This window comes from Numida meleagris, chromosome 4, assembly GCF_002078875.1.
Source record: "Numida meleagris isolate 19003 breed g44 Domestic line chromosome 4, NumMel1.0, whole genome shotgun sequence".
In the NCBI taxonomy this organism is placed as follows: Eukaryota; Metazoa; Chordata; class Aves; order Galliformes; family Numididae; genus Numida; species Numida meleagris.
In genome coordinates, this window is record NC_034412.1 from 803,377 (window position 1) to 822,745 (window position 19,369).

General features: G+C 43.2%; 1 protein-coding gene across 1 annotated transcript; it reads right to left on the reverse strand.

Annotated features, from left to right (window-relative positions):
* DHX36 (DEAH-box helicase 36) lies at positions 158–18,776 on the reverse strand. Its single transcript, XM_021394167.1, has 25 exons — positions 18,121–18,776; positions 17,889–18,010; positions 16,715–16,925; positions 16,007–16,045; positions 15,385–15,555; positions 14,518–14,597; positions 13,421–13,495; positions 13,132–13,298; positions 12,485–12,566; positions 11,840–11,980; positions 10,690–10,792; positions 9,724–9,811; positions 9,104–9,159; positions 8,933–8,997; positions 8,318–8,461; positions 7,523–7,640; positions 6,819–6,917; positions 5,787–5,960; positions 5,383–5,469; positions 4,647–4,730; positions 4,442–4,541; positions 4,265–4,355; positions 2,488–2,608; positions 1,775–1,927; positions 158–888 (listed from the first exon to the last, which is right to left on the reverse strand). Exons 1-25 carry the CDS (start codon positions 18,631–18,633, stop codon positions 703–705), a joined length of 3,270 nt encoding a protein of 1,089 aa, XP_021249842.1. The 5' UTR covers positions 18,634–18,776; the 3' UTR covers positions 158–702.

Below are 19,369 nucleotides of genomic sequence, written 5' to 3' on the forward strand. Positions count from 1 at the left end.
CAGCGCCGCCGCCTCGCGCTCCCGCAGCCGTTACGGCCGTTACAGCCGTTACGCGCGCGCCTCTGCCCTCGCGCTCCCATCCGCGCACCTGCGGCCGCGCGCGGCCCCGGGCAGCAGCACGGAGCGGCACCAGGCGCAGAGCAGCCGACACCGCGCCTCGGGGAGAAGTCCTTTAATGTGACACCGAACCCGTACACGGACCGATTAAAACAAACAAACAACAATATAACACAACGAAGCCTCCAGGCGCGTTCCACCGCGACGGAACGAAGGGGAATGGAGCAGCGCTGCAGCGTCCCCTCACCACGCACGGCAGCTGCCGCTCCTGCCCCGCTCCGAGCACGAGCCCCGGCAGAGCCGCCCCTCCCCGCCACCGCAGGGGACGGCGGGGAGCGCTGCGCGCTCAGCGGAGCAGGGGCCGCTTTCGGAATTCCTGCCCCTGCTCGAGGAAAGAACGCTGCAGCGTTACAGGACTTAGAGGAGGGACAAAAGCAAACGTACACCAACTAACACCGCTAACGTTGCTGCTTTGTTATTTAAAAAGCGACGCGGAAGACATGCAGACACAGACGCGGCCGAGGCCGCTGCAGGAGCTGCCCTGAGCGCTGGCCCCGGCCGGCCTTCCCTCTAGCTCAACTGCTATAAAAAAAAAACAAAACAGAACAGGGCATGACGGCTCGAACCAACACAGACCCAAGTGCGTCAACTATAGCGTTCGCTCTGAAACCGCGGCGCGTAGTTCCTGACACTTTCGTTCTCCTGGGTGGTGATCAAGTCTATAATAGCTGTCAGTACTGCTGTGTCCCTGCTTTTAGTATCGTTCCACTCCACGGGGTGGGGGTTTTCTATTTTTTCTTGGAGAAGATCATCGAGCTCTTGTCTTAAATCCTGCAGGCAGGAAGTTTGTTGGAAGGAGAAGAGAGACAGCCCGTTAGGAAGCACACAGCATTGCCCCACCAAGCCCTGAGCCCTCTGCCCCTCTTCTCGTCCGTACCCCTGCTGTTTATGACACGATCATCGCTGGCTTGCTCACTCATCAGCTGACTATTTCAGGTCTAAAAGTGTTCAGGTTAAGAAAAAAAAAAACAGAGGCAATTTCTAGGATCTAAGATAGGGCTCTGCTCAGCTCCTCTTTCCACTGGAAAGCAGCACTGCCAGCTGCAGGGCCCCATCCTCAGCTTTCCACATCTCCCTGGTTATTCCATGGGCACGCCAGAACTTTTGCTACAGAAAACTACTGAAATCGCACTCTTCAAGTCTGTTCCTGTAAGACGCTTATAAATCCTTTAAATCTGCCCTGCAACTCTTCTCTGAAACCTCTACAACTTCACGGCATCCCCCTGAAATTCTCAGCAGAGGCTGCACCAGCTGAACACCTTCTGCCCCCGCTGCAGAAGCAGCACAACCCTCACTGTCATCAGTGCAGTGTAACGCTGAACACTCACAGAGCAGGGATTCTGAGCGCCTGCTCCTCAGGCCAAACATGACGGAGTTTGTTACTGCTTACTTCTGCTCAGCTGATCTCATGAATCAGACTGCTTGGAACGCTATTTTTACCACTTTTCAGTTTGCATCCGTATACTTACCTTCAGAAGATGAATTTTGTTTACCTTGTGTACCTAAAATATTTACTGGGAATACATGAAAAGTGTTGATTTGTTGAATCCCTATAGTGATATGTAAGTAGATATGCAATACCATCAAACATTAAGTCTCTAAGAAGAGCTACTGCTAAACTGAGACCTGCATAGACACGACCATTAAACACAGTCACCTTAACTAAGTTTGCTATTCTTGCCGGAGACTGGAAAACGATCCACTCATCCACAGCAATGGTCTCCTGATCTTTATCCTTCTGAATGGATATATCTCCTCCGAAGAACAGCAGGCAGTATGGAGACACTTCTGTACAATCATATAAGTAGATCTGCAAGAAGACAAAATTTCCCAGTCATTCTCAAAAGCATCTTAACTGACATCACAAACCATTCGTGGAACTCAGAGCACAATTCCAGAAGATCATCTGTCAGCCATTCATTGCAGATCAGAAGCAGCTCAGTTGGAAAAGCTACACCAAGCGAAACAGAACAAAAATGGTCCTAAATGCAGGCGTTTACACAAAGTGGAGAATCAAACTAATTGTTCTGTTGGGTTCTAGGAACCCAACCAATTTGGGTTCTTAGCACATTTGGAAGCGTTACATTGGTTGGAAATAGAAAATAACTAAAATACACTTTTCTTTTTGAAGCAGAAGCATTTAACGCTGTGCTGTACGGTCATTACGTACGGAACAACCCCACCAATATCACAGAGAACAGACTCTGAGGGCCTGTCAAATGCACGACCCAGAAGAGGAAAGCTTCAAACCAAGCTGCTGCAGATCTCCTGGGCCACAACAAGAGGCACTGCTCACACACCCCCACACCTCAATGGAACCTTATTGAAGAGCTACGAAATTAAATGACACAAATATAAGCCTCCACATACACTGCTAGTTCTCATCTTCAAGTGGTACACAAGCCAGTTATAATGGAACTCTGTTTCTTCCACATTAACCGATTTGGGATGAATATTAACTGTGCCATCCGTCTTGGTGCAAACTTTCACCCTTAAAAAAGAGAAAAGATATTGGTAACTTTGCAAAACCACATCCCAAGTGAAGAAAAGCCTTCCCATTCTCCACACTGCAGTCTCCTCAACTCTGAAATTCCAGTGCCATTCAAAGAAACTTCAGTCCCCCGAAAGATTATAACAGAATCTACGGGATGAGTTTTCATACACCTCTGTCTCTGCACTGAAGAAGTCTGAATTCTTTGTCAAATTCACCTCAAGAAACCTCCTTGTTCTCTCAAGCAGAAAAACACAAGCAGAATGCTTCTGAAAGAGGAAGGACTCAGCAAGTTAACTGAATTTGCTTACATAAACCAAGTTCCAAGCAATTTACTAGAAAAAGCACGTAAGCAACCTATACATCTGTGTTCTCTGCTCAGTGTTAGTAAGTGACAGGGCAGAACAAGGGACATCACTGCTGACCCATCTAGACTTGCATACTTCCACTTACACTCCGTGCCTGTAACTGAATTCAACTCAAGGGAAAAGCTTGCTGCTTTGTTACTATCTGAAATCACACTTCCTTTCTAACATAGTAATGCCTTCAGAGATTAAAAAAGTGAAACCAAGCTCTCTCTCTCTCTCTATATATATATACACACCCACTATTGTATTTTCCTGTTGTACACGCACATGTGCAACATGTGTTATATCAAGCAGAACTGCTCTCCTTGCTGCATTTCAGAGCTGGAACTCTTCAGCTGTGGATCAGAGAGCACTCTGCTTCTTGTATGCAGGAAGTATTTATTTTGAAAAACATGGATTGAATTATTTGGAACAGAGGCAGCTGATGGCAGAGCCTGTCCAAAGTGGTTAGAGTAACAAATCTTGTTGGGTGGCTCACAGCTGAATCTTCCTTGCAGCTGGCTCATACCTAGCTCCACCTTGTGGCTAAGATGCCAAGGCACAGAGCTTACCAATCTGATGGAAGACTTACTGTTAGGCACTCTGTTACGGTGATTTTAAGCACACCCACCTCAGTTTAAAATGGAGAATCAGCTGCCTAGTAGTGCTAGCTGCAGACAAAACTGAATCAGGCAGAATTCTGACCACCTACGCTTATCCTTATCACAGGAAAAAATCACTTATTTCTGTTTTGTTTTTAATTCCAGGCATAGTGATTGTTCCTAAGTTTGCTGTTTCTACATGACTTACTCAAAGCTGATCCAAATGTTCAACCCTTCACTCTGTCTTAAATCACGTTCATAAGAACACAGATATCCCTCTTCATAAGTATATATTATTAGGAATAAAGAGCCTGATAACATGAGAAGTGTTACATAACAGACCAGAACTGCTGGGCTCTGTCTTGACAAAAAAGAAAGGACAGTGTTGGACTGCTGCTGCAGATAAAAAGTGTCTCCTTCAGCAGCTGTGTTATTAACATATTTTAGCAACACAGATTGTATGATAATGTCACGCCAATTATTTCATGTATCATCCAATATCCAAACAGTCAAACAATGTCTCTGTTCCTGTAAGTAAAGATGAACAATCCTATGCTCAGATCTGTCGCTCTCAAAGGAGGTAACCCACATCCCTGACCGATCTGTACAAAGATTCGTTCATGCATTTCAGCCAATGCTCTGCTTTGCCAGTCTACCCGCTGTAGAAAACACCTCCAATGCAAACCAAGCTGACACCAAATCCTTACATTTTCCTCTTTTTGCTAAAGCTCGGCCGGATCTTTGCAACTTTGGGATACAAGCCAGCACAGATGACAGCTTTGAGCAACTTCTCATTATCTGTAGAAGATAGTAAAGTAAGTAATGCAGTTGTGCAAATTGTGAATACAACTGATCAAAAGCTTTGAATTTCCTTCATTATTTACCCGAGTTCGTATTAGACTTGGGATCCTTGGGGTCCCTGCTGTTCACAAATCCAGCTGCAAGCAGATGCTCAGCAAATTGTCCTTTCATGTTATGCAGCATCTAGGAAGCAACAACAACTGTCCCAGAACGATGCTGTGCAAAAAGGCTCTTCCCATTCCCCCACCAACATGTTCCTCTTTTTTTCCTGAACAGCCAGGACATTACCTGGAGAGTATTTGGAGACAGGAAATATTCCCAGCAATAGTCTTTCTCAGTTCGGAATCCACGGCGACGAGTCTCTTCCCAGCCCTAGGAATTCAAACCACACTTTGAAAAAATCTCTGACAAGAACACATACTAACAAAAATTAGATGAATAGGGACAGAGCAAAAACCGGAGGGCAACAAAAGAATTACATTTTTTTTCTCTACAAAGAAAGTAGACCCTTTCAACTCTTTGCATTATATTATGTACACAGCATTAGAGTAGGAAAACAACATTTTGAAATGGTGAGAAGAGAAATCCAGTCAAATTTGCCAGAACTTCATTAGTTGATATTAAAAGTAGCAACTGTTTTTCCAGGCCATTTATTTAGTGGTCTTCTTGCCCAGTGCTACACAACCAAGTCTCCAACACTTCTGAGGTCAGCTCCAGCCTAGGGCAGAGAACAAGCAGCACTGACTCAGTGAGTTCTGAAGGGCTGCCACAGTCTGCTGAGCTCACCTCTCATCAAACACGTTTAGAAAGCAGCAAGATAACCATGAAGTTATGTTTCCAGCAGCGTATCCATAAGAAATTTGGCTACTGAGTCTAAAGACAAGACTAGAAGGGTGAAAATTAATTGGTTTTGTTTCTGTAGAAATCAAGAAATACTTCAGAGCATACACTGATCAGATTTTTCCTTAGAATAAAGCACAAAACCCAAATAAAAGTTTGTGAAGAAGAAACATAACGTCCTTACAGTGAAAGCATTCACCACAGTCAGATGATCACTTTTAGTATTCTTCGACAGCTCCTTTCTTCTTGCATCCGCCACTTTCTCTTTGCCCTAAAAACAATGTCAATTTATACAATCTTCATGGCTGACAGGCCTTTCTTCCATCCCATTTTCTTTTCCTACTTAAGGTACATATATAAAACAATACTTTGTATGAAGCATACACAAAAAGTAATGCTACTTCCAATATTCTGTAGGCAAATACATATAGCACGTCATACTATGTGTAGGCAATCAGTACTAATAAAAATACAACTAACATAAGAGTAAGATTCAAGTGCTTTTAAACTACAGCATCTCAGTAGCATCCTAACATTCTTTTGAGATTCTTAAAATCCTAGTTGTAATTCTCATTTTAGAAACGTTACCAGAGGAATGACAAAAGGGTCTTTGAAGCTAAGGCTTGCTGCAATTGTAAGCACTGGATCCAAGCAGCAGAACAGAGCTCCAAAGAGGATCATTTTTCCAATATGTGGTTCAACTGGTAATCGTGCCAGATGTACACCTAGCGGAGTCAGTTCCTCTTGTCTGTCCAAAGCATTCTGTCAGAAGAAAAGAAAAAAACATTAGCCATATTTGAAGCTGAAGAATTTCCTTGAAACAATCATTGGTAAATTCAGAGAACAAAGGGAAGCCTAATGTCTGGAAAGGCAGCCAGTGTTAGTAAGGTGAGGTAGGAAAATGATCACGCAAGTTATGCAGAAATAGAAATGTTCAATAGATACAATAAGAGCAACCACCTTTAACTGCGTTTCAAGTGGTTTACTGGGCTCAGTGTCTTTCTGTACAAAAGCATGGAGACTAATTAACAGCTGAGCATCTTACTGTTCTCTTGGTCAAGCATTTTTTTAGATTCATGTATTTCTGTCAATGTCACTTCTGGATTTTAATTCCTTTACTCTTTGCTACTATACAGCCTTGAGAGGGCAAGGAGACAGTAGCATGGATGTGTCTCTGCTCTCTCCCTCCCCATCATCCAAAAGGGCACTGACACGTGAAACCTTTCTCTTATTTGCCCACAGAAACTGCATCTCCAACTCTCTGCTCAACTGGCCAGGACAGGAACTCTTGACAGAATCAGACATGAGTGGAGTCTACCAGAGCTACCCAGATATGTACCCAGAGGGAATCTAAATAAAACGTGTGCAAAGTGTTTTCAGGAATTCAGGAACTACTTTATGCAGCCCGTGAACTTCCTGTATTATGTGAAATTGCCTTCTCTGTTCAGTCCAGATGGCAGAACGCTGCAGTCTGACGATACAAAGGGTCTGCGTGATATAGTGTTCCTAATGCCTAGACTTGTGCAGTCACAATGACCTTTCACAGCAAACACAAGGAACAGTTTGACTGTAAGCAGTTTTCCTGGCATGCATGAAACAGTATGTTAATTAATACTTTACCAGCTCCATTAGATGATTAATGGCCAGCATTACAGCATCACGAGATGGCGGATCCATCAGTTTACTCAGAAAATAAGCAATTCCACCAAGCTTCAGAATCTGGAAGAAAGCAAACAAACAAAAACAGCAAACCTGCAGCAACTGGAGAAAGGTGGCGACCTACCTCAAATTAGTAAGCACTGACCACGCTAATTACGAAAGTCTGAATTAGGATTTCACTAATTAAGAAATAAGGACAAAACCAGAAGTTTATTAGTTGAAAATTTCATCACATCTATTCTGTTTCATTAAGAATGTACACACGTGGTGTTCCTTATGTACGCACTGGAATTCAGTATAAACTTGCAAAAAGGAAACTTGTGTCTATTTTAAAAGAATTTTACCCCAAACTGCTTTTAAGAAATCCTCTCATTACTCACTGGCATTTTAATCAGAAGTCCTTCTGTGAAATTATTCTTTTTTTTTTTTGAAAAAAAAAAGCACAGTTGAAATTTGCATCAAGACTTCAGCTTTTATTTATCCTAAGTAATCATTTTTCTGGGTTTGACAGTGTTTCACTAAAACTGCTCCAGTTATTAGCTAAATATATTGTACTTCTGGTCTAACAGAATTCAGGACAACTCTAAGCTCAGAGTTGCAATAGTTTAAGCTTTCAACCTCTTATTCCAGCAGAACAGTGAACATTTGAAGATGCATGTGCCTACCTTGATTTGTAAGCAGAGCTCTTCCAAGGGTGTCCTCAAGATCTCTGGTAACTGATAATCATCCAGGAGGCTGGCACGTAGCCCATTGTACAGATGGTAACAGTGGCCTGGCTGCACTCTGGAATACATTTAAAGAAACAAATGTATGGGTTTTTCTGTGACATTGGGACACTGCGATTGTATTTACTTATAAGCAGATTTCTAAAACACTTTGAAAAATCAGAATGGAATTGTGTTCAGTTGCAACAGCCATTGCAGCTTTCACATGCACAGACCCATCGACAGGGAAACAAAGGCACACAGAACACAGGCCTCCCAACAGCTGCACACAGAACACAGGCCTCCCAACAGCTGCTCAAGGGAACAACGAGGAGATCAGAGAAAAACTGCTTATCTGTGACCAAAATAGAAAATACTCCACAAGGAATTCTGAGAGGTAGACAAGCCTCAAATGATTTGGTACACAGCTGAGCAGTATTATTTGTAGGCAATTGTTGCTTTAATGTATTGTAGCCTCAAAAGTGAAGGCAAACGCTACCAATGTAAGTAAATAAATAATAAAATACAAGATTTACTATCTATGAGAAGGAAGGAAACTCGTGACTGAAATGCAGCAGAAGTTATGTCAGTTTGCTACGAAAACAATAAACTAATCCTTCCACAACAGTGAGAGAGAGCTGAGCTACTGCCTGCTTCTGCATGAGTGAATAACCAGGCAGCACCTCCAGCACACACGTGCTCCAAGGCCAATTGAAGCTTAACATCACCAAGTTTCCTAACCAGCCTGATCCTCACCTTCCTGCTCGGCCTTTCCTCTGCTTGGCGTTAGCTTTACTAACCCACTCTGCAGCCATTGTGCTAATGTTGTTCTGTGTATCAAAGTGAGTTTCCTTGATTTTTCCACCATCTATAACGAACACCACGTCATCTATTGTAATGCTGTTTAAAAACAAAGAGAAAATATGTAACTCTTCACCTTTGCGAGCTTGACCTACAGTTTTAAAAGAGTTTAGCCTTTCTTTATCCCTTCCCAAACCATGAGTAGAAAATAAAAGTTCTGGTGTTGAGCATGTCATTAATAAGTATGTTACCAAGCAGTTCAAAAGCAAGCTTCATTTATTCTGACAGGTCTGGCCAGAGTCACCACGTGCAGCATTGAAGCCTGCAGAGAGGACAGCCAACTCAAAGCCATCACATACAACTGCAGGTCCTATCATCATCCACATACTGATTTTTTTTAAACAATTCTCAGAGGAGAAGTCCAGCTTAGCCTTTATCTCGAGACATTTATAACTTAATAAATGAATGATATGAATCTTTAAAACATACTTTGTGAAATATTAAGCAGGCTTATATTTTATTTATTATACCCAAGCTCCAGGTATTTTTGTCTGTGTGACTGCTATTTACCTAGTCTCTGCAATGTTGGTAGCAATCACGATTTTCCTTACTCCCGGCGGGGTCTTCTTAAACACCTGTAATTATTCATGGCCTGTTTAAATGCTTGCAAAACCAAACGTGCACAATTTTTTTTGTTATTGTGAAACGTTACTTTTATTGTGTAACAGAAGAAAAGCATACCTGAGTCTGGTTGACAGTAGGCATCAACGAATGCAAAGGGATGATAATAAACCTATCTGAAAATTGAAGTAAGAAAAGAGACAGTGTAAGCAGAGAAACTTTAATTATACAGGAGAAAAAGAAATCAAGAATGCAGAATAGAGAAACTACACTGCAAATGAACAACTGCTTCTATTTCTTACTCTGAATAATGTATATGCTTGCTTTTTGTTCGCAACATTCAATACATCAACGTTAAATGCAGGTGATAAGTCCTATCACGGGTTTAAATTTAATAAATTAAACATCTGCCATAATGAAAGGTGGGGCTGGGAGGGGAGGGGAAAGGGAACCTTTTTGCATTTTAAGCTCAAGATATTACTCTTGCAATTTATCATTGTCTTTTACCAAGACTATCACCACACCAAATATTCATTGCTACTCATTTAAAATTAAGGGGCAAAGGCATTCAGAAATGCATTCTCTTTTAAAACACAGAAATCCAGGAGCTACCTAAATATTTATCTGTGATAAAAAAAAAAATCATTCCATTATTCTACTGAAGTAGCTTGCATTAACCTTTAAAAACAAAACAAAGCTACAAAACATTAACTGTCGAAAAGAACTTTTTTTTTCTTTACCTGACTTAAACATGACTTGTGACATCAAGAGATCGTGCAAAGTGCTGATGTTGTCCCATCCTGGAAGAAACACTAGAATTGCACCATCCTATAGGTAAGAGAGAACATGAATGGGAAAAGGAACGCGTTAGAATACGTTATGTGCTATGCAAAAACCAAAACAGCCACTTGCCCACCCATGTATGTATTTTGGCTAGTGATACTTGAAGCCTCCGAATTTGGAGCAACACTTACAGGCTTATTTCCTACAAAAGAATGCACTATACACTTATCTAAATCAAAATTTCATTTTAGACACTTTTTCCCTGCAATGTTTTAAGTGCTGCCATACAAACACTTGAAGAATTTGAGCTGCAATTAAACACAGAAAAAACTAACATTTCATTTTCCAAGGACAAACAAAATAAGAGACAGCAAGTCACCCTTATTATCCATAGATTCAGAATCCTGTCAGTTCAAATTTCAAGTGATTTGACATTCTCAGTAACTGAAATCCTTTTTGAGAACTCAGCTAAGGTATCAGCTCTTCCATGGATGTTTTTGAATGGAGAAATGAATACATAACTTCAGCTTATGATGTAACCTGCGTACGTTACCTAGCTAACAGAAGTTATTCTTACTTCAAGTTTGTCACTGCTTCAAGCACAGAAGCCTTCTGATAATAGTGTACCTAACAGTATTACCGGAAAATCCTTTTTACTGAGGCTCTAATTAGGATTTGCAGCCTCAGAATCTGATGTCTTCATATTTCAAGATCCGCCTTCTCTAACACAAACAACAGAGAGGAAGCTAGAAATTGAAATCAATTCTGTAATTAGGCATCTAAGGATATTAGATTGTTTTAAAAGAACACCCTTATATCCGTGTAATAGATGAGAAGAACAAAGCCAGTACTTATTCATTAACATCCACTGGCCACAGTTGAGTCATATCTTGAGAACATGATGCTGTGGAACAGAAACATACCTCCTCTTCCAAAACAATGTGTCTGATAAGTGCTGCTATTAGGTCAAGGTCAACCTTGTCATCATCCATCATTTCCAAGGCATCTATAGTACCTGCCGAATACCTACAGGCAACAAAAGCGAGCATATTGTACACCCCCAGTCATGCACTCATGCCCATTATAAGGCTCCACAATTATACATCCATGTACACTGCTATTGTTTCTTTTTTTCTTTCCCTGGAGGTACAATAATTGTATAGACAACACGCTCTCAAGATCCAGTTTAGTAAAATTATAGTCAGTTCAGTAAGCTAAGTTAAAGAATCCTGTTGTGACTGGATTGCTGCATTTCTCTCCTGCTCATGGATTATCTAGGATCTGTACAGTCTGAGTTCACCCCTGGATTTATCCCTCCCTCTCAGTGAGAACAGGAGGCATCTCATCTCTTCAGCCCTTTGTTTCATGAAATCCAATACCAATTAACAATTTGTTCCAAAGACTTGGTTGGGAAAGGGATGAAGGAGTACAAATGGGCAAGTGGAGCATGGGACAGGACAGACAGCACTGATCACTTGTTTCCTTACCACTACCTCATTCACCTGCTTACTTGGATAACCAAAGGGGTCACATGCTGGCAAGCAAAAAGAATGCCTCAAATGGCAAACCTCTGCTGGGTGACTGAGAGGCAAAATGCTTTAGCTTGGTTTCAAACCACTCGAGAAGAGCACTGAAATATTCTGAGGAAAAGTCTTTTGGAAAAAAAATATTACATGGATTACGAGACTGCAATACGGCGAGATCCATCACAGAAAAAAAAAAGACTGAAAAACGGCAAAGCTGAAAAGAAAAGAACTAGGGAACAAAGCATGAGAAGCCCAACACTATGCTGAAGACTGTAACGGGCAATAAAAACATCAACAGCAAGTGAACCTCACAGCTCTAAGTTCTCTTACACCTTGCACACGCAAAGGAAGACAGATCTCTGTGACTGAATGCATTACTCCTACAGTCACCAGCCAACTGTACTGGCAATTCTGTTATTCTTGTCTTCCACAGTATTAAGTACCACATTATTAATGAAAGCATGGTATTAAAATACAGCACATTAAAAGAATACACAAAATTCAGCTGAGAAACAGAAAAAACCACAAGCAGTAATTCAAGAACAACCTGCCCCGCAGCTGCCTTAAATATTCTGGCCACCGCTCCCTGTAGATTTCTTCTTTTTCTTCTTTTTCTGGCCTGCTTATATGTCCCTGCATGAAGCCTTTCTTCCAGCGTGGCCGACGGTCTGTGTTTTCTGGAGTATACCTTTCAAGTGAAATAACAAATTTAACTACGTGTTGGAACTAGAGCCATTTAATCCAGCTGCTTAACTGTTTTTCTGAACTGTGGACAACACACAATACTTCAGCTATACTACATAATAAGATCACTGGATATACATTTCCTGAAAAAAAAAAAACATATTTTTTAAACAAATAACAAGTACCATCTCCAATAAACATGAGAACAGGTAAAAATAAGTGAACCAAACAAGGACTAGCTTATCAGCCTGAAAATTCACTGCACCAAAAACAAGAACAGGTTTTTTCTCCTCAAGCCAGTGTTTCCAGATTGCTACGCTAAAAGCTACTGAACGCCCCTTGGAAGGTTTCCTGCAGCACGATGCCTGCCTTCCAGGGCAATTTCCCTTTTTAAAACAGCTGATTTTTTGATAGGTTATTTGTAGAGCAATAATCTTTGAAGATACGCACCACGTACAATGCCCAAACCAAACTATGAACTACACTGGTGTCCAGAAAATACACTTACCTCAACTTCTCAATTACATCCTCAAGAAGATATTCCACCACAGGAAAAGTGAACCCAGGTATGTGAATCATTGGACAGTTGTCTATTGAGAAAGATGTAAGTCGTTTTTAAAACAACAAATAAAATACTGTACCATTAAAGTCCATGAACATTTTTCATTGTTTTTGCAATACAGTTCCAAGTCAATAGGGCTTTTTTGTTGTTTTTTTCCCCTTTGAATTCTCACAGAAGATGCCAAATTCAATCCCAAATAAAGCGACGGAGTGGAAAAAGCACAGGTAGCAAACTGTACTCTGCTCTCCTGCACATCCATCTCTTCCCAGCTAGAGAATAAACACTGACGAATGAAGAGCTCAAGGCTTGACTCTGCTTGCCCACTCACAACTTCTAACACACAGCAAACATCAGTAAACATTTACAATGAAAATACTGTGCATGGTGTTCCTGCAATACTGAGGAACAAGTGCAGGAGAAACATCTGCTCACTATGAAACAGAACGGAGGAAATAAGCATTTCCAGCAGCCGGTGACTATGTGCGAAAAATGAAATCATTACTTCTTCTGATAAAAATCACTCCTCTAATTTCAGAACTAGATTACAGACGCCTAAATTGCAGTGGAGCATTCACAGGAAGCATTTCACCTACCAAAATATTCTGAAAACTTCTCTGCATTTAAAGTAGCACTCATCAGTATCACTTTCAGATCCAAGCGGACATTCAAAAGATCTTTTATAATGCTCATTAAAACATCTGATTGAAGATTTCTTTCATGAATTTCATCAAGAACTACATGACTGATGCTGGACAAGTGCCTAAAATAGAAGAACAACATTTAACATTTTCTTTTTGCAATAATAGAAAACTGACAGAAACAGCTCATTAGTCAAATCATCTGATAATTGTATTCAGTTTCCTATTAAGTAGGAAAACTTACTTATCTGACTGGAGCCACTGCAAGACAATTCCTGTGGTACAGTACAGAATTGAACCTTGTTTCCGCGGCAACCGACTGGAAGAGAAACATTAAAGAGTTCTTCAGCTCTCTTCTTTATTTTACAAAGTACTTCAGAAGCTTAAAACCAAAATGCAGACAGTTAGTACAGACACTGTGAAGCGCACTTCACGCTTGAACTTGCTGGCAGTTCAGCTGGGGGAACAAGGAATAGGGCAGCACTGCAGCCTTCTTGTTTATGGAGAACTACCACTGACAGAACCTCTGACTTCCCAGACATCATTGCTTCACTGACCTGCTGGTCCAAATTCTTGCAGTTTCCCGAACTCACCAAAGATAACAGCCAGAAGCTAAATGCATTGTGACATTCTTGATTAAACACTAAAGAAAAACGTAGATGAGATTCCATGAACTAGTGTCCTGACCTCAAACAGCACGAGGCCTGAGCTGTTGTCTCTCACCACCAGTATTCCCATCAGTGGGAAGTGAGGTGACATCGTTTACTGGGAATGTTCCACATGCTTTTTTCAAATTACAAATGACTCCAAACACAGTAACTTCTGTTCTGTGATACTAGGTCTATGGACTATTCATGAGCCTGACTCTCATTAACTGATCTCAATAAAATTACTCACTAGGTAAGTGCAGCAAATACATAACTTGCCCCAGAAATATAGCTTACAACATTCCACTCCTTTAGCAGATCATTTTTTCCTTGAAATTCATGGATTACAGACATCAGTTTTACCTCTATCCGTAGCAGGCCCTTTTAGATTATCTCATGCACATCTTGGTGCAAACCATTGCTACACAGCTTGACATTCAGAACGGACTTTGCAAATCAACCTCCAATCCCTCATTTACATGCAACAGAGAATGTGATAACCACACTCATTGCTAATTTTCAACCTGTTACTCCCTATACCTGCTATTCAGAGGAACCCTTTTTGGGGAAAGTAGGAGAGTAAAAGCACTTGTCTACAGTAAGAACTAATTCTCAGTTAGTTATTCCTTGCTTGAACAACAACAGGTACCGGTTTACAAAAAAGAATGAACATTGCTAAGAGAGCCTCTTCTACCTCTGCAGACGAATCTGGTATCCCGTACTCTTGCCATTACCACACGCTTCTGCCCTTTCAGCAGCAACTCTCTCAGCCACCTTAAAACAAACAAACAAATGCATTATGCATTAAATATATACATATGCACCAAAAAAACCAAAAGGCTGAGCTACAATTTAATTACTCATCAATAGGGAACACCTGGAACCAAGATGTAATGTAAACAACAAGAACCTGAAAAGCACAGGTTTTGTGAAAGCAACTCAAGTGTCTGTTTTCTGCCAGCAGCTCAGAACAGGCTGGCAACCCAAGACGTATTTTAAAGGGCTAGAAATGCCATATTCTTTCCTATTCATAGACTTTTAAGAGGCCTGAAACAAAACTACTGTTCGTTTTAATTCACATTTGCACTGCCCTGGTCTGTTAAAATCAACCATAAAAATAATGATTAAATTCAGGGAAGGAAATGTACACTGCCAGTATTCTAACTACTACCAAAATGTATGAAACATCAAATTGGTGTGTATTAACAGAACTGTTATTTGCAATAGCATCTAGCAGGACTAATGATGAATCTTTACTGCCTGCTACCGGCTGAATGACGATCTTGAGCTTTAACTTGAGCACGATGACCTCTGAAAGCTGATTCATGTCTTTGAGAGGCGTGCACTATCTATCTGGTCATTTGGAGTTCTTTCAGATCTTAACTATAATTAGTTTAGCAGACTGTATACTCAGCTAATTAACTTATGCTGGCTCTGTATAGCCACTACGAAATATATTTTCATTCAAACAGAATGAGACAGTAATTCATCTCAAAAATTACAGCGAGGGGTCAGACACTAAAACAAACAAGCAACAACAGCCCCACCACATGGCACTTACTGAGATAGCACTGATCCTCCTGGGTTGAGTACAAACAATTCTGCATGTGGAGCCTTTCCCTCGCTCTATGTAATCATCCAAGATGAACTGTGTAACCTGTGTCGTCTTCCCACAGCCGGTTTCACCACTTATCACAGTCACTCGATTATTGTTTATAAGGTTTACAAGTTCCTGTTCCCAAAAAAAGAGAAAACGTTTTCAAGTATTACAATCCACAACAGAAGTGAGAAGTGTTTTGGTAGGCCCCTATTTCTACAAAGTGACCTTAAAAGGAAGCATACTGGCAACAAAAAAGACAGATGTTCATCTGTTTCTATTAATATTAAAGCTTACTTTAAACCACACAGAACTAATTATTGTACATTTGAACTTCACATGTGTAAGGCCGATTTATACACGTTCATTTATATGAACCAAGTCACCATGACTGATAAAGTTGAATAAATTCCTGCATATCATGAAGCAATGAACCTGAGATATGTCCTGGAAAGAACTAAAACTAAAGTAAAAACTCTGGAGGCCTCAGTGCCTTTGTAAAAGGCAATAAAGGTTTCCTACTGGTCCCAGTTATACAAAATTTACCAGAGAAACACATCTCCTTTCAAATTAAATACACACTTACCTGTCTCATTCCATACGAAGGGAGTTTCTCTCGAAACCTCTGAGAAAAGACAAGGTAAAAGCACACATTTTAGAATACCTTTTCAACACTGAAGTAATGTAGCAGATGCCAGCCATGATCTAGACTAAACTCAGGAACAGCAGGACAAACTCCCCAGCTAAGGCTGAACGGGGCCACTAGAAATGAACTTAATTCCACGCACGTTTTCAATTTCGTGACATTCAGTAAAAATGTAAAACAGTTCAGTGCACAAAGAGGTGCACGCATGCAGCTGAACGACCACAGCCCTGAACCGTTCTCCCATCTGATAGATGCTAAAAGCATTTCACTGGGCAGCTCTATGTACGGCCATCAGAATAACCTGAACCACATTTTTACAGTGTTCCCTCAGAGCCCATTAACCTACTTTTAGTTTTATAAATAAACGCACAGATAAAATCTTAAAAAAAAGCCAATACTTCTACCTAGCTAAACAATATGCATACTCAAAAAGTTGCATTTTAACCATCAGAAATCATCACTGACAGTCTGTTTTTTTAATCCCTGTCCTAGTGACACATTCTGTAAACGCTGATGGTTTTTTTTCCTTTGACCAAATACCATATTGACAACTTCCCAAAAAATAAATTACAAGAATTTACATTTTCGGTAGTTAAACTCGTATAATAATAGAATCACAAGCTTTCTCCTTAGCACCCAGGAAAGTACCTGCATTTCAATATATCTAGGATCAGATTTCTTCTTTCTTAAGTCCTCTTTAAGTTGTTCATCTAAATCCGCATCTTGACTGTTTTTTTCGAAGAGATATTCCACATCCTGATCAAGAAATGTTTTCTCCAAGAGCGGTCGCCGTTTCGCAGGAGCCTTTTCAGCTTTTTCAGCACCTGGTTTCACTTTTGGAGGCTGTTCTGGAGTATGTCTGAAATGAGTGCAGGAAACAGAAACTTCAAAGATTATCCAGCGTATGTTTGGCTCCTGAGAAAAGCACACAGAACCACGACAGGCAAACCTTGCATCTGTTTCTGAGATATTATGTCTACAAGCTACTTGACCCCTAACCTGAAGACAATACAGCAAACAAAAACAATTAAGTCTGAAAACTACCAGTTAACAAAAATTCCACAATAGCATCTACGATGTAATGTGTTCTTTTCCACTACAGGAAGCTAACAAGGCCACAGAACACCTGCAGAGAGCTGCTGTGCAATGCTCTGTCAGAACCACTGCCCTGTAACTGCACCTCACAGCCAGACAGGGACCGACCCGCAGGGCATCAGCGTGCGGAGCGTGACACACAGCCACCTGCTGCACTGCTATTGGATGAAGTCCTTACCTTAAAGGCGTTAAAAATGGATCCTATTTCACAGAGACCAGGAAAACTTTCCAATGCTACAACATTTCTTTAATAGAAAGCTGAATGCCAGCTCAAGGAGAGTGCCCCTGAGCTCTGGAGCTCAGAAGCTCCACCCATCTGCTGTCCTAGGCCTGGAGGTCAATGGCAGGGCTTTATGATTCTAAGAGAAAATGTCACACTCCAAACTCAAAGATGATCTGGAGAACACCTCTATGGCAATGCTTGCTACCGACCCTCTCGGGACGGCTGAACACGTGGCAGAAAGCAAAGCACCTCCAATCCAAGTCCACCGACCTCAACCCACCCACCCCGCCCACGTCCCTCAGCGCTACATCCCCGCGCTTCTCAACATTCGCGGGGACGGTGTTCCCATCCCCGGGCGGCCCGTGCCGGCGCCCGACCGCCCTTTCTGACCACGAATTTCTCCAAACATCCAACGTATTTGTTAAGGGCATCCCTGGAAGCCCTGCAGCGCGTCTCGTGCCGGTTTGCCCGAAGCCCGCCCCGAGCCCGCGCGCGCCTCCTTACCCCTCCTCGTCCCCCGACCACCAGGACATGGCTTCCTGCTCCTTCTCGGCCCTGGGCTGCACGGCGCTCAGCAGCTGCACGATCTGCTCCTCGCGCCGCTCGTCCATCCGCACCACGGCCCGCTGCGAGAAACGCGCCCGTCAGCGCGAGCCGACGCCCGCAGCGCGAGCGCCTCAACGGCACCGCGAGGGGCGGCGGCTGCAGCGCCCGGGCGCAACGCGCGGCGGCCCACCTGCTGCCGGTCCGTCTCCTTGCTCTTCTGGCCCTGCTTCCGCGCGTACCACAGCCCGATCTCGCGGCCCTTGAGGTGGCTGGGGTGGCGGCCTCGCCCTCCGCCGCGGCCCCCGTGTCCCCCGCCGCCGCCGCCGCCGGAGGCGCCGCCATCGCCGCCGCGGCCCCGGCCCCAGTCTCGGCGCTGCTCGTAGCTCATGGCCCCGGCACCCGGCAGCGCCCAGAGGCACTCAGCGCCCGGCGCCGCCCGCCTCCTCCTCCGCCCCACTTCCGGCCGCCTCACTTCCGGCCGCCGCAGGCCCCGCCCCGCCTCGCGGTGCCCGGGTTCGAGCCCCGGCCGTGACGGACGGCGCTCAGCGCCCCCCCGGCGCGTGACGTGGCCCCACCCCTGTTCCCGTGGCACGTGGCAGGGCCGCCCGCCCGCCCTCCGTGCCGGGCAGAATGCTGCGGAAACACCGCACGCTGCTCCGCCACGCCCCGCAACGCACGCTCTCTGGGGTGATAAATTAAGCATTTTAATCTAGATAGAACTATTCACAGAATTATTACTCGTTCAGTGGTAATTAACGCTCCTTCCGCTGCCTTGAACACCACTGTGCCACAACCCGTACTCCCTCACTCTTGCCTCCCGCTCTTTGTCCCTGCCAGCCGCCAGCCCGCCCCACTGAGGCTCCCAGAGCACCCGTGCAAGAAACGCGTGGGCTCGGTGCAGCTGCATCGAGTTTTGGGTAGAAGCAAATGGGAGAGAAGCTCAGAATTGAATTAACAAATAGGGGAGGAAGAGAGCAAGGTCTGAGTCGTCGGCACAGAGAGCAGCAGAACTTTGGGTGAGGTTACCAGGAGGGAACGGGGACCGAGAACAGAGTGCGCAGGCACGGGAGGATATGAGGAAAATCATGTGAAAGGCAGAAGGACAGCAGGGGAAGGAGAAATCCAGGAGGAAATGTTCGTCCTTACTTTGCCTCTTCTCGTGCTGCAGCCATGGTGTAACGCAGACCAGGCAGCGCTCCGTGCTCGCACTCCTCTCTGCACAGCTGACAGTCACGGCACGGCTTTCTTCACAACTCTGACAGCAGCAACCGGCTGGGGAGTAAAGAGCCACGGACAGTCACCACCAATGGATGGCCAGAAACCTCAGAAATGCTGAAGGATCCCTTCGTGAAACGTGACCAGCGTACCGACGCAAACAGAGCGTGGGAGAACGTTACGCGCCCTCCCAAACAGTTCTCGTAAGTCATCCCTCTTTAAAA